Genomic DNA, 15,089 nt, shown 5'->3' on the forward strand with positions numbered 1-15,089 from the left:
ACTGTAACACTTTTAACCGTTCACCCGGCACTGGCCCAGGTGACTTTGAGGTGTCGGCTCGGAGGCTCCGGGGTGCGCTCCTTGAGCACCACGTGGGGCTGGCCCAGCATCTCACGCAGAGAGCCGCAATTAACAGCTGCAGGAACCAACCTTGAGCCATTACATGCAGGTCTGCCCGCCTTGTCGTTCTGTGCCATCGCTGAGAGCATCACAAATGTCAGGACTCTGGGGGGAGGCAAGGACGTCAGCCCCTTGCTTGTGGACGAAATGCGTTGTCACAAACCGTCCCAGGGAAGAGCACGCTCCCTTCTGGAAGACAGTACTGCCTCTCCCTGGACGCCCACCCTTTGGGTTCTGGAGGAGCCGCTGCACTGGAGACAAGCCCCACTGGGAACAGTCACAAACCTCAGACTTGAAATCGTACCACAGAAAGCAACCAGAAGATCGAAAATTCCAACCAGCATGCCAGCTCCATTAGTCTCAGCTGCCCCAAGTGTTACTTTTGAAAAATCTTTTTGTACTCACCCCCTGGAGCAGGAATTCTTAAGCTGAGTCCACCCTCCATTAGATTGTATGCAGTATCTGTCTGCTGAGATGTGTGTGGGTATTTTCGGAGGAGAGGACCCCGGGGATGACGCCCCTTCCCCCCAGTTGTAATGATGGGCTCTAAGGGTGACAAAGGAAGAGCTTTTGGTGTACAGTGGAGTATATGTTTTTTCTACATTTGGTAGAGGAAGTACCCATATAAACCAGTTTTTTTTTAACATCTTTATTGGAGTATAATTGCTTTACAATGGTTTGTTAGTTTCTGCTTTATAACAAAGTGAATCAGCTACACATATATCCCCATATCCACTGGGTAAAAGAATGACAAAAGGCCTGGAAAAGAGAAAAATGGAACAGAACCGTTTCATTCCTCCGCAGCTGCCAATAGATGAAGGCATTTCCTCCTTTTATATAGGGGCAGGGAGCTACACAGGAGAGGCAGCAGCTGTTTCAACATGCGCTCAAATTCCTATTTCTAGAAGACTAATACTTGAGACCAGATAATTTCTCTTCTCCACAGGTAAGTGACTATTAATAGAGGTCCTTTTAAGGTTCCGGGGCAAGTTTGTATCATCACAGACATTAGAGCCGTGGTTTTCCAGGATACATTCTGCAGGTTCTGAAACACGGCCCCAGACACCGCAAGGAGCCAGGAGACCCCTGCCTTTCCCATCCTCTCCCCACACAACCCTCTATCTGAAAAGAGATGGTTCCTATTTTTTCATAGCGGTGTTGGGAAATCTATAGGCTCCATGGAGAAGAGAGAGTGATACAGAACTGAGAGGAGAGTATGCGGGGAAGTGGGTGATGGGCAGGTGTGAGTAATGAAGGAAGCTCAGCGGGGTTGGACCCCGCGGGAGTGGGGCTTGGACCGAGCGGGAGGGGTGCGAATTGAGGCCGAGCGGGGTACAGTAAGGAGTCGGGGCTTTATCCTAAAGGCTCTAGGACACCACTGAAATCCCTGGCATTTGGGAAGGATCCCTTAGCAGTCGTGTGGAGAAAGGACGGGAGAGCGGGACCCTGGCTGCAGGATGCACCTGGAGATCAGGTGAGATGATGGTGGACTGGACAGAGATGAGGCAGGAAAGGGAGATGGATGGATTCCACCCCTAAGGTAAACCAAGCAGCCATCCATAAATGGGGCGAGGACTCCCGCTCAGCTCTGCCGGGGGCGTCTCTGGGGGCTCGGTGAAAAAAGCTGATGGAGGAAATTATCAAACGCAAAAATCTTGCTCGGGCTGTGGATGGAAACTGTCAGCATCCAAGCACCTGACCCTGTGGGTAATCAGAGAGCAATTAGGTCTCGCTTACTAGATGGAATCTGGCTGCTCCCGGCTCAGATGGGTTTGAAGTGGGTGGGAGTGATTAAGCACAGGCCCGTGGCGGTACCCTGGTGGGGCAATTACAGCTGCAGGAAAATTCGATGATCAGACTGAAGCGAGAGGAGGGCTAATTGGAGAAGCCAGGCTGGAACTGCATGGTGAGCGGACAACCAAGAAGGGAGGTGTCCCGCGTCGCCCACTGTCCACTGATGGTTCCAGGGGAGGTCGTGGCGGGGTGGGAGGTGGTCCAAGAACAGATGCTGCAAGAGGGCGAGGACTCTGCTGACAGAGGAGCAAGGACAAAGGTACAGGTGATGCCTGGGGGACCTCTCCTGACTGGTTAGATGATCAGTGACCCCGGAGGCTCCCTGAGGGATGGGGGAGACGGGCTATACTGAGGATGTGGCCGAGGGGTGGAATCTCTCTTGCTCAATCCTACCTTGGCCATCCTTGGGCTGACCTTGGCTCATTCACTTTTTGTTTGAGCCAATATTTGAGAACCTAGTGTCAGTAACAGTTTACAGATGGCTAGCACTTCACGGTTGGCAGAGGTGTCTTACGTGTGTTTTCTTGTTAATCCTCACAATCTGTGAATTAGGTACTATTGTCCTCAATTGGCTGATGAAGAACTGAGGTTCAGAGAGGTCAATTAACTCGCCAAGTTCCCATATGGCCCATAACAACCATGAGAGGAAGGCAGGGCAGGGTCTCCTCTATGTCACAGACCAGGCGAAGCAGGTTGGGGAGAGTTGCCCAAAGTCACACTCAAGTAGTTAGTGGCAATTGGCGCTGAATCCAAGTCTTTCTACGGCATGCCTATAAAAGAAGGAGCAGAGCTTCAAGTTAAAGGTGGGTTTCGGGGATGACGTCCTGGTGCTTTGCTTGATCTGCTAGGACAGTGGCCCGAGCTGACCACCTTGGCTGTGCTGGACCAAACCGGGAGAAGTAAACATTAGAAGATAAGAATAAAATCGGGATTAAAGGGACCACATATTGAAGGGCAGTCCACATTCAAGCCATTTTGTCCAGTTATCACCATAACTACATGCGTTCTTGTCACACTGTGTGATTTTTGGATAGGAAGAAACTTGTGTGATGGTTGGATGCTGGGTCAGAGTCCCCCTCCTGTCAGAACCCTCTTTGTTCAGATGCCCTCTCCTTGTGTGAGTTCAGGACTACCAGGTCAAGAGTTATTTTGTGTAATGTAACTATGTGTTAGTTATGCTGCATGACAAATAGCCCCCAAATTTAGTGGCGTGAAACACACACTTCTTATCTCACAATTTCTGCAGGTCAGGAACCTGGGCATGGCTTACCCAGGTTCTCTGCTTCAGGGTCTCTCCCAGGCTGCAGTGAAGGAGTCAGCCAGGGTAAGGGTCTCATCCCAAGGTCTGGCTGGGGCAGGATCTGTTTCTAAGCTCACATGGTCGTCGGCAGGATTCAGTTCCTCCAGGGCTGCTGGACCGAGGGCCTCAGTTCCTAGGTGGCTATTGCCCACCCTCAGTTCTTTGCCCTGTGGGTTTCTCCAGCGTGGTTGCTGTTTTGTCACAGCGCACAAGCCCAGCAGGGAATGAAGGTCTGTTAGGAAGATGAAAGTCCCAGTGTTTTGTAACCTAATCACATCCCATCACTTTTGCCTTTTGCTATTAGTTAGAAACAATTCACAGGGTCCAGTCTACCCCAAGGAGGGGGCTAGTCACACAAGGATGTGAATAACAGTAAGCAGTGATCATTGGGAGCCGTCATAGCAGCCTGCCAGCCACAAGTCAAGGCTAAGAATAGAAAGCATAAGCCAGCAGCAAGTGGGGAAAAAAATAAAGGCTACTAATTTTTTTTTTTTTTTTTTTTTTTTTTTTTGGTGGTATGCGGGCCTCCCTCTGCTGTGGCCTCTCCCGTTGCGGAGCACAGGCTCCGGACGCGCAGGCTCAGCGGCTACGGCTCACGGGCCCAGCCGCTCCGCGGCACGCGGGACCATCCCAGACCGGGGCGCGAACCCGGCTCCCCTGTATCAGCAGGCGGACGCGCAACCACTGCGCCACCAGGGAAGCCCCAAAGGCTACTAATTTTTGATTACTTACTATGTTGAGCCCTGAGCTAAGCACCTCACATGAATTAATTGTCTCCCAGCAACACTGTGGCATAGATATCATTATCCCCATTGTACAGGTAACACACACTTCAGAGGAATTAAATAACTCTCTCGAGGCCAAATAGTAAATGGTAGAGCCAGGATTCAGAGTTGGGTTGCCAAACTACGAAGCCCATTCGGGGCCTGGAGGGGGCCTGAGCCCGGGGACCCCATTTCCCACCTGAGTGCTTTTACCTGAATTGTAGGAATAATAGCTAAGAGGAATAAAAATGCTTTGCAAATGCCAGTCTTGCAAACTTAAACCTAGAAAGTCTCAGGTGTTTTACGGAGAGATTAGAGGCAGGAGAGTGTTAAGGTAGGAAAGCGGTTGAGAGGCTGTTTCAGGTATCCAGGCTCAGAGCAAAGCAGAGCTGGGCAGCAGGTGGGAGGGAATGGACAGGCAGGGGCGCAAGTCGGCCAGGCCAGGGATGGGGGGAGGAAGGAGGAGGGACAGGGGCTGATTGCACTGGTGCGGGTGGGGCCCAAGAGACATCCTTTTCAGAAGCTCCTGGTGACTCCAGCGTGCTGCCAGGGTGAGAACCACTGTTCTACATTTTCGTGAGTGGCAGACAGGGTCACACTGCCAATGGCAAGAAAGGCAGGGAGCAAGCGGGAGGGAGGGAGGTGTAACCAGGTGGAGATGGTAAGATTGTTTCACTTGCAAATAATGTTGAGTTGGAGGTGACTGCTTGATGTTTTTTACTTTAGTAAAAAAAAAAAATCCACTCATTTAGAAATGTGGGATGTTGAAAACACATTGAAGAGTAAACTGCAGAGAGGATAGAGGTGGATGATGGATCAGTTCATAGGAAAGAAAGAAAAAGAAAGAAAAGGCACGGCCTGGATTGTATCCGCTTCTTTTAAAATTACTAACACCAGAGTTAGTGCTCACTTCTTTTTTTAAAATTTTATTTATTTATTTATTTATTTTTATTTTTGGCTGTGTAGGGTCTTTGTTGCTGTGTGCGGGCTTCTCATTTAAAATTTTATTTATTTATTTATTTGTTTTTATTTTTGGCTGTGTAGGGTCTTTGTTGCTGTGTGCGGGCTTCTCATTGTCGTGGCTTCTCTTGTTGCAGAACACGGGGTCTAGGTGCGCGGGCTTCAGTAGTTGTGGCTGGCGGGCTCCGTAGTTGTGACTTGCAGGCTCTAGAGCGCAGGCTCAGTGGGCTCAGTAGTTGTGGCTTGCAGGCTCTAGAGCGCAGGCTCAGTAGTTGTGGCACACAGGCTTAGTTGCTCTGTGGCATGTGGGATCCTCCCAGGCCAGGGATCGAAACTGTGTCCCCTGAATTGGCACTCAGATTCTTAACCACTGCGCCACCAGGGAAGCCTTGTATCAGCTTCTTTACATGCAGAGTTGTTGGGAGAACTAAGAGTTGCTGGTAAATGTGCTTGGCTCAGGGAGTGGCACATAATGAATGGAACTATCGGTTAATACAATCTCATTCACTCCAAGAATGACTCCAATGGTCCAGTTTAAAGGTAAGAAAAGAGATTCAAAGAACCTTATCCAAAGTCCTGCAGGTAATAAATGCAGACTTAGACTTCAAAGTCGGTGCTCCCCGCTGCAATACCTCACATCAGGGGGCTGAGCACGAAGACGTGGGTACCGAGAAGAAGGTGTGGAGAGCCGTTGGTTAAGGAGATGCGAGAAGTTGGGAAGGCAGGAGCAGAGGCACGGAGCGCGGTGTGCGTCAGGAGGCCAAGAGAAGGGCTGAAGAGGACGAGGGTCACCACGCAACCCCGCCACGGCCGGGGGAGAGCGGAATGCGGAGGAGGTAGCCAGAACGGCACCAGGGAAACCATTTAAGATGTGCAGAGTTGTAGGAGGGACGTCTGCGGACTTGTCCCCTGAAGAGGGGTTGGACCAGCAAAGGAGAAAAGCAGCATGCGTATGCGCGTCCCAGACTTCCTCTCCCAGTCCCCCTGACACCCGACGAGACAGGCCATTTTCCTCGTGGGAGTCCTGGTTGGTTTTCAGAACTGCACTTCTTTGCAGGCACTGCTCATCACCGTCAGACAAGGGCTTGCCAAATGATTCAGAGTGATGCAGTCTGTGAAAAGTACACACCTGGGGGAACATCAGACCATCCTGTCATTGTTATCCTCATCCAAGGATGTCCTTTAAACATGTGGTCCCCATAAACAAAGATACCCATACCATTCAAGGCTCTGAACAGTGCTTCTCAAATTCCAGTGAGTGTCAGATCACCCAGAGACCTCTCCGATTCACGCAGGTCCGAGGTTGCGGTTCCTAACGAACGATGTTGCTGACCCGAAGACCACACTCTGAGCAGCAAGGCCTCAGGGCAACGGTCCCCAAACTCGTCTGAACGTTGGAATCACCTGGGGAATTTCCAGACTATGGACTCCTGTTTCCCACCGACAGAAATTGTGATTTAATTGGTCCGGTATATGCTCTGGGCTTGGAAGTTTTAATAGGTCTCCACGTGATTTTAAGCAAGTTTAGGATGCACTGCCAGGGGGCTTGCAGAGGGAGCATGTAGAGAGCCTGCAGGAAATGAATCCATAAAGACGACAAACCCAGAATGTAGTAAGAACTGGATAGTTTAGGTCATGCAAGGGTAGTACTTTGAAAAGGGTGGTGGCGGATGGGAACACATTTAACAGTCTCCTTGGGGTCCATCACAAGGCCTGCGACTCGCGGACACCTTTTGCTGGCGGGGAGGATGAGGGCCCGGCCACTCTTTCCTCGCTTCCGCTCCTGCCCCAGGGCGGGAGGGGCGGGGGCCGGCGAGGAGCCTCTCAGAGCATGCGCGAACGCGGGCCGGCGAGCGGCTTCTCGGAGCATGCGCGACTGCGCCGGCGCTCCAGCCCCGCCCCGCCGGGGCCGCGCTACCGGAAGTGTGGTCGGACCGCGCGCGTAGGATCTCCCGGAGCGGTCGGTCGGCCTCGGTTCGCGGCACGTGGCTCAGCACGTGGCCGAGTGCCTGACCCCGGGCACCCTGGAGCCGCCGGCCTCTGTCGCCGAGGCGGTGTCGTCCCTGACCATCGCCGACGCGTTCGTCGCGGCCGGCGAGAGCCTAGCCCCGTCGCCCCCGGCGCCCCCTCAGAGGTTCATCTGCTCCTTCCCGGACTGCAGCGCCTATTACAACAAGGCCTGGAAACTAGACGCGCACCTGTGCAAGCACACGGGGGAGGTAACGAGGCCGAAGGCGTGGCCGCGGGGGGCGTGGCGTCCAGGCCAGGGAGTAGTGGTGCGGTGCGCGCCAGGTGGGCGCTGCCCGAGGGTCCCGCGCGTCCGTGTGCAGACGCGTTCAGCTTTGGCCCCCGGGACCGCACAGGCGAACCAGCCATGCCTTAGGGCAGGGAAGGACTGGGGAGGTAGACAGGGAGTTCTAGGACCGAGATATCCTTGCCGTGGGCTCAAGGCTCACTAAGCAACACTTTCCCCTTTTTTGAGCTTGAGTGGTGGCCAGTCGCCACGTCCCCATAACGTGTAGATATTTGCAAGGTTGGAATACTCCCTCCCACACCCACCCCCAACCTGCCTTAAAAGGCCTCGCCTCCTGGGACCAGAATGGAGGAGAACTTTAGAGTACTGGAGGTTTGCAAGCAGCATGTGTTCGTTCATTCATAGTTGAGTACCGTCCTGGCCCGGAGAGCAGCCGATACGACAGGCAAGGTTTCTGCCGTCACGGACCTTATGCTTTAAGCGGGAGGACAGCGGAATAAGTAGGAGTGCGACGCAGTGAAGAGAGGGCTGCAGGAGGGTGGTCCGGAGAGGCCTCTCTCTCGACCTGAATGAGAAGGAATGTTCTCAGCCCTGCAGACATTGGAGGGAGAAGCAGCCCGGGCAGAGAGAACTGCCAGAGGAGCGTGTGGTCCTGGGGGTGGACGCCGGCCAATGTGATTGGGTGGGGGAACCATTCAAGGGGAGCCTGAGGGGCACGCCTGGAGGGTCATTTGTAGGCCAGGGTGCAAATGGGTTTAGAGCCTGCGTTTTGTTTTGAGCGCAGTAGGAAGCCTTTGGAAGGTGACAGGTGAGCAAAGGGCGGCTCATGGAGGCCTAGGAATTGGCCGAGTTTCCCGGGATTTGCGGAGTCTGGCTTCTCAGGGCGTCAGCTGAAGGCCCTTAACCAGGGTGCTGCGGCTCCTGCCTCCACTCCGAGCACTTTCCTGACTTACAGGTCAGCCCTCCGTGTGACCTCACGCTGCCTGTCCCCCTTACCCTGCAGCATTTGAAGGCTGACCATTCCCTCCCCGGACCTTGTCCCGCTCGCTGACCCGTTCCCCTGGCTCCTCTCCCGCCCTCAAGTTTCTCCACCTGCCCCACTCCCTTGGCTTCTTCTCACCCTGTGACGGGCTTCCTTCATGACATGCTTTATGCTTCGCCCGTTCAACCCCCCTAAATTCTGGGCCCTGTTACCAGGATTCCAGATGAGACCTTACGTTTCCTTTCAGACTCGTGGGCTGTATTTAGGATATTGGCACTCCCAGCTTCCTTCACACAGGCTAGAAAACTTGGAGTCTTGTCATCCCAAATCTCACATTGATTTGACAGATATTTTTCGAACGTCCTCCATGACGGGCTGTGCAGAGTTCTGTGCACCTGCCCTGGTAACGCGGCTCTTGTCTTCCTGTCCACCTGCTTTGCTACCAGTAGCGTCCTTTGAGGCCTTGGTACCTCCTTCCTGGACTGTTCTGGGGCATGTTTTCCATAGTTAAGTGCACAGAACTGGTTATACGGGGGATATGTTTTGGCTTTTCCTATGGGTTCAGAGCGGAGGCCCTTCCTCCCAACTGCTGGGTCCCACGTGGTGGTTGCACTTCGGGCCGTGAGCTGTGTGTGTCCGGGCACCTGTGAGCTGTCTCGGATGTGACACACTCTTCTGTAGCCGTGCCAGGAGTTCTGTGAGCAGACAGTGGGCTTCTCCAGAGAGGCCGCCTGCCCCGGGCTCTGAATGGATGCGGAGGTGCTGTGCGGGAGGAGAGGATCAGTGCACGCAGGCCGCGCTGAGAGCCGGCAGGAAGTCTTTAAGGGGTCGCTGCTGAAGCCTGGGGCAGGTTAGGAGCCGGTTCACAATGCTGTACGAGCACTGTGACGGCTGCCCGCTGGTTTCACATGGTGTTCCTAGAACAGAACCTGCCGCACCAGCTTTGTGAGCAGCTGCGGCATTTCGGTTGTCGTGTAACCCCAGGCGGGAGATCCTTGCCTGGCCTCCCGTAGCAGGTGCTCAGCACTTACCGGGGGGAAACCACCTCTACAGACAGAGTCCACGGCTTTGCCCATCAGATAGTTTAGGGCTTGAAGTAACACCAGAGCCACTGACGCAGGCAGGATTGACGTGCTTTTTGTCGCCTTCCTTCTAGAGACCGTTTGTTTGTGACCGTGACGGGTGCAGCAAGGCCTTCGTTAGGGAATGGCACCTCAGCCGCCACGCCCTGGTTCACACCGGAGAAAAGCCCTTTGTGTAAGTAGAGAACTGTCTTCAGGCCTCTGAAGTGGGTGGTGTTTGGCACAGAAAATTGGCTGATGACCTTCGAGGTGAAGAAAGCGGAGCTGCTCTCACCTGCATCTCCTGAGACAGGGTTTGGAATGTGTGAAGAGCGTCGGGGCCTTGTGGGTCATTGCGTCCTTGTGGGTCATTGCGTGTGAGAACTTCCGGGATGCCTTCGTCGGAAGTTGTCTTGAGTTTGCATCCTCTCGTCTCCCTTTAAAGTATATCCTAAATGGGAAATCAACCTCGAAAAGTTCAGACCAGATGGAAAATGGTTCCCTGGCAGATTCTGGGCTCTGCATCGTCAGGGTCTTTACGAACCAATCAGCGGCTGGGATGAGAGGCATATGCGCGGGGAAGTAGAGCTTTAACAGTTTATCTTCTCTTTCTTTCAATTAAGCCCCCACTTCTCTGCCATGCCAGTGTTAATTTCATTCTTCTCCGATGGAGTTGCTCATTATCTCTGAAAAGGTAGATATTACTGCTTTTCTTTTAAATGAGCTACTTTAAAGCAGTGGATCTCGAATTTGGGGTCCATCAGAATCCCCTGGAGGGCTTGTTAAGTCACAGATGGAGGCAGCCCGCCTGCTCAGCAGGAAGGACCAGTTAAAGTATATCCACACCGTGGAATACTGTACAGTGGGAGAAAGGAATGCAGGTGTCCCTGTGAAACTGTAAGAAAATCTCTGGGGCTTATTAGTTGAAAAACCAAGGTTCGGAAGAGGGTGTATTTTGGGCTACCTGTTTGTGTAAAAAAGAGCAGGGGAGGTAGACAGGAAGTCCTCTATTTATATTTGCTTCTGTTTGTATAAAGAAGTCCTAAAAGCTACATAGCAAAACTAAAGAACATTGTTGCCTGTCTTGGGAGTGGTGGGAGTCCTGGGTTGGTAGGGGCAGGGGTGGAAGGAACCGTGCAGCTGTGTCCCTTTCCACGCGTTTGGTTTCTGAGCTAAGTGACTGTATACCATTTAAAAAACTAAGTCTTAAATAAAAAGGGGGCTGGATACGGATGCGCGGGTCGGAGAGAACGGCGAGGGCTCCTCCTGCTGGAGCAGGACGACTGCAGTGTCTCTTCCGGCTTGCTCTCCAGCCCAGATCCCTCTCTAAGTCCAGCTGCTTGCTGGGCGGCGTTATTTGGCTGTCTCCCTGGTTCCATGGGGCCCGGGTCCCTGACGGTCCACAAGCTTTGTCTTTGGTCCCTTCTTGTCGGGCGGCATCACCGCCTGCTTGCTGACCCGCAGGACTCCTCGTCCTTCCCTCCCGTCCTCCACAGCAGGAGGTCTGCAGGGGCTGTCCTTACCCCTCGGGGCCTCTCCCCTCTCCCAGCTGCCGGTGTCTCGGTTCGGGCGCTGGCCTGCACGCCTCACTCGAAGGCTGCTTCCCCGGCCCTCTCTCACATCGCTCTCCAGACTGCTTCCCTTCCTAAAACTGGGCAGTGGTTTTGGGCACTACTTAGGTAATGACCTTTGTACCTGGGTACTTCCGTGGTCTTGCCCCATTTGCTGGACTCTGACAGGAAGTGGTGGTCCAGCTCTGCTTAACTGGCCAGCAGCACTCCCAGCCCCAACTTTGCCAGGGGGTCTCATGCCCCCTGCCTCTGCTGTTTGGTTCCTGGCAGGACTTTCCTGGCCCTGTCCTGCCCCACGGTGGTGTTGGGTTAGATGTCTGCGTCAGGATTGAAGTCAAGAGTGACGGAAAACTCAGCCCAGTAGAGGCTTAAGCAGGATGGTCTCTGTTTCTCTTGCATAACTAAGATGCAGAAAGGCCCAGGTGGATAGGGGCTCCTCCTAACTTCCTCTGCAGTCCTCATGGTCCAAGATGGCTGTCGGAGCTCCAGCTGTCACATAAGCATTCCTGCCACCGGGATGGAGGGAGGGGCAAAAGAGGTGTGCCCCCTTTTTAGACACCTGGCGGGAGCTGAGCGGGATGGGCCAGAGCTTAGCTGTGGGACCACGCCTCATTACAAGGGAGGCTGGAAGAAGCTCTGTTTCTGTTGGCTGTGAACCCAGCTGAGAGTCAGCATTTTGTTCCTGAGGTCAGAAACAGTGTGTGTTGGAACTGGGGTGGGTGGTCTCTGCCACAGCAGCCGTCTCGTGTCCCTCCAGCGGCCTCGGGCATCTCTCCCGCTGTCACTCTGCACTGTCGGTCTCCACCTTTTTCTGCCTGTCCCTGTGGGTGGCGTGGTGCCTGATAGGAGCGTTATTCGGGGTTTATCGGTGAATGATGGGTAAGATGAGGGCTTGTAAAGGAAGTCCTGCTTCATCCATCCGGCTTGTGAAAACTCATCACAAAAAGAGCACATGTTAAAAATCACAAAGAATTTAGATAATTCGAGGTCAAGATGTAGAAACACTCATTAAGGGGAACTACTGTGTCACAGGGCCTAATGGTTTATGCTTCTGTTAACATCTGTTTTTTACCTCTAATAATAAGCTGAAACCGGTTTGTTTGTTTTGTTTGTTTGAGGTCTTTTTGGAAATGTAGTTTGTAGAGACGTTTCAAGCAAAATTAAAGTTATCAGATGCTAAACTGAGAACAATTTAACTTAAGCATGATTTAGGTCTAAGCAGTTAGGCTTTTGGTGCTAGTGCTTTTCATCTCCCCTCTGCCCGCTGTACAGTGCCTGCCGCACTGTGCTGAACTTCAGAAGCCTAACAAGAAAATGCATCTCTCGTTACATATAATCATGTCAAATTGAGAGGCGTTATGTGCTGTGGCTTAACACTTTGGAATTTGTTAAAGACTTTTTTATTATACTGTGGAATGATTAGCTTTTATAAAGTGGGAGGATGTACACGTCTTAAAATTTCTCTTCCCTTGGTTTGTTAATATTTTGGTTTATGCAATTTCCTAACAGTTGTACAGCTAGTGGCTGTGATCAGAAATTCAGCACAAAATCAAACTTGAAGAAACATTTTGAACGCAAACATGAAAACCAGCAAAAACAATATGTAGTAAGTATGAATGATTTTATATGCTCAAATTCTGACTTTTTTATGTTTATCGCCTGTGTGTCTAAAATTTTCATCAACCAAATTTTGTCGGTCAAATATCTGAATTTAGTTTGACACTAGCTGTCATAATAATGGTTTATTTTGAAAGCAAACTTTTTTGCTAATTAAGGTATATTGTTGGTAGGCTACCCCAAATGAAACGTTTTTGCTGTTTCATATGTGTTACTCTTCAAAGCTTCTTGAATTTTATAGTAACTAAATGGGTGAAAGTAGCAAGTATGTAATTTCTGCGATATTTTTATCTTGAGAGGATTCTGTTATGAACTGTCCTTGTTTTGTTTTGAGACTGACTAACCTTTACTTAAACAGTGCAGTTTCGAAGGTTGTAAGAAGACCTTTAAGAAGCATCAGCAGCTGAAAATCCATCAGTGCCAGCACACCAACGAACCGCTGTTCGAGTAGGTACTTTACGTGGGTGAAAACCTCTTAAAGTTCGGGTGGGGATAAGAGTAAATGCATAGGTTGCATACCAATGCTCAGAAACAGTTTCTTAATCAACATTTTCCTGTTAAGTTGTACAGTGTGTGCCCATTTATGTATTGGGGCATTTCAAAAGTTTGTGCTTTTGTTTCTCTAAAAGAAAGATTTAATGTGTTTCAGAATAATTTGTGAAATTAGTACAATTGTGGTTAAGCTTGAAGGGAAGGCTGAGGTCTTAACTATTCAAATAGAGCCTGTTCAATGGTGTGAAGTGTCCTTATGAACGTGCTAAGTATTTCTTTCCCGTAGAACAAAGGTATCTGGGCTTAGCCTGCATCAGAGAGGGTTTCAGGAGGAACAGGAAGAGGTGACTGGACGCACTGGAAGACACCTGCAAAGGGCACCTGCTGACGGCTGTCCTGCGAGCCCTGGCTGGTGCTGTGCGTGGCTGGGCTGTCCCCTGCCTGGGACTTGTTGCCGTGACAGCGCCTGTCCCTGCTTGCAGCTTTGCCGCCTCTTCCTGTGCCGCTGGTGGCCTGAGCGCAGAAGGGGCCCCCAGAGGCCATGCATCTGCTGCTGTGTTTTCTTTTCACACCATCCCATGGCAACATCATTAGAAAAACTAGACAGAAATGACTCAGGATGGCTTAGGTGTTTACCCGGGCCATCTTTCTGTTGCCGTGAAAACAGGGTATATTTTCAGAGGTATAAAAATGAAAACTGTTTAATTTGATCACATAAGCAAAAAAAAAAAAAAGTAATGACTTTTTTCTCTCCGTTTGTTCTGCCCAAGGCTGGTGAAGTAACTTGCATTTCACCTACAACTAGGTCTGAATTTGAAATCCCGTTTTTATGACTGGTTTGGTTGTGGGAAGAGGAGACTTTGGCAAGATGAGGACGACATACTGTTTAAGTACAGTTCTGTCTGAAAATGGATCAGCTAACGCTCGTGTGTTGTTGACCCAGGTGCACCCACGAAGGATGTGGAAAACGCTTTGCTTCCCCCAGCAGTCTGAAGCGACACGGGAAGGTCCACGAGGGTACGTACTGGTGCCCGCTCTGACGGGCACACCAGCAGTAGAGCGTGTTCGTTTAATTCTCCGACTGCTCGAGTCTGTGGTCAGCCTGAGAAGCTGAAACTGCGTGGGCAGGGGCTCCATCTGCTTGCTCAGGTTTTATGCTCTTGGCCAAAGGGGCGCTGGGTATTGCGTCTGCCCTCCCACTCCCTGTTGTTGCTGTTGAGAGTTAACGTTTATTGTTTACAGCCGTGCCTGCTTACGCTTCTTCCTGTGAAAGGGTTGGGACTCCAGCCGTGCCTTTGCTGCTTCAGCTGCTTCCTGTTTTTGTTTTTGTTTTTGCGGTACGCGGGCCTCTTACTGCTGTGGCCTCTCCCGTTGCGGAGTACAGGTTCCGGACGCGCAGGCTCGGCGGCCACGGCTCACGGGCCCAGCTGCTCCGCGGCATGTGGGATCTTCCCGGACCGGGGCACGAACCCGTGTCCTCTGCTCTCAACCACTGCGCCACCAGGGAAGCCCGAGCTGCTTTTAGCCTCTTCTCTTTCCTTGTTGGCATTCAAAGAACTTGGATTATAGTTGGAGGTTTTTGGAGTAATCAGATTGTAACTTTTTTCAGAAAGACTTGATTAAGCCAACAGCTTGAATCTCTTCTGTTTCCATTAAGGGTTTTTGATACATATTCCAGTTTCCCAAGGCTTAGAATTTATATGACTTTTTTAAAAAAATTCTTTCTTTCTTTCTTTCTGGCTGCGTTGGGTCTTCATTGCTGTGCCCAGGCTTTCTCTAATTGCGGCGAGCGGGGGCTCTCATTGCGGTGGCTGCTCTTGTTGGGGAGCACAGGCCCCAGGTGCGCGGGCTTCAGTAGTTGTGGCATGTGGGCTCAGTAGTTGTAGCTCGTGGGCTCTAGAGCGCAGGCTCAGTAGTTGTGGCGCACGGGCTTAGTTGTTCCGTGGCCTGTGGATCTTCCCGGACCAGGGCTCGAACTTGTGTCTCCTGTATTGGCAGGCGGATTCTTAACCACTGCGTCACTAGGGAAGTCACTTTTTTTTTTTTTTTTTTTTTTTTTTAAACAAGAGACTAGTAGTTGAGTCTTTTAGTTTCTATCTGGTATTTTATTGGGTGAAGCTCAGGCTGACTGTTACACTGACTAATCCAGTTCTAGTGCTTTGCACAGTGTCCTT

At 51.4% G+C, this 15,089-nt stretch overlaps 1 protein-coding gene across 1 annotated transcript in view; it reads left to right on the forward strand.

Annotated features, from left to right (window-relative positions):
- Window positions 1-2,077: 2,077 nt before the first annotated feature.
- GTF3A (general transcription factor IIIA) overlaps window positions 2,078-15,089 on the forward strand; it is a 16,514-nt gene continuing 3,502 nt past the window's right edge. Inside the window, exons 1-6 of the mRNA XM_007112033.4 lie at window positions 2,078-2,173; window positions 6,885-7,157; window positions 9,331-9,431; window positions 12,316-12,412; window positions 12,782-12,870; window positions 13,859-13,932. Of these exons, the coding sequence (XP_007112095.2) occupies window positions 2,078-2,173; window positions 6,885-7,157; window positions 9,331-9,431; window positions 12,316-12,412; window positions 12,782-12,870; window positions 13,859-13,932 (730 nt within the window). The remainder of the gene's footprint in view (window positions 2,174-6,884; window positions 7,158-9,330; window positions 9,432-12,315; window positions 12,413-12,781; window positions 12,871-13,858; window positions 13,933-15,089) is intronic.

This window comes from Physeter macrocephalus, chromosome 13, assembly GCF_002837175.3.
Source record: "Physeter macrocephalus isolate SW-GA chromosome 13, ASM283717v5, whole genome shotgun sequence".
Classification (NCBI taxonomy): domain Eukaryota; kingdom Metazoa; phylum Chordata; class Mammalia; order Artiodactyla; family Physeteridae; genus Physeter; species Physeter macrocephalus.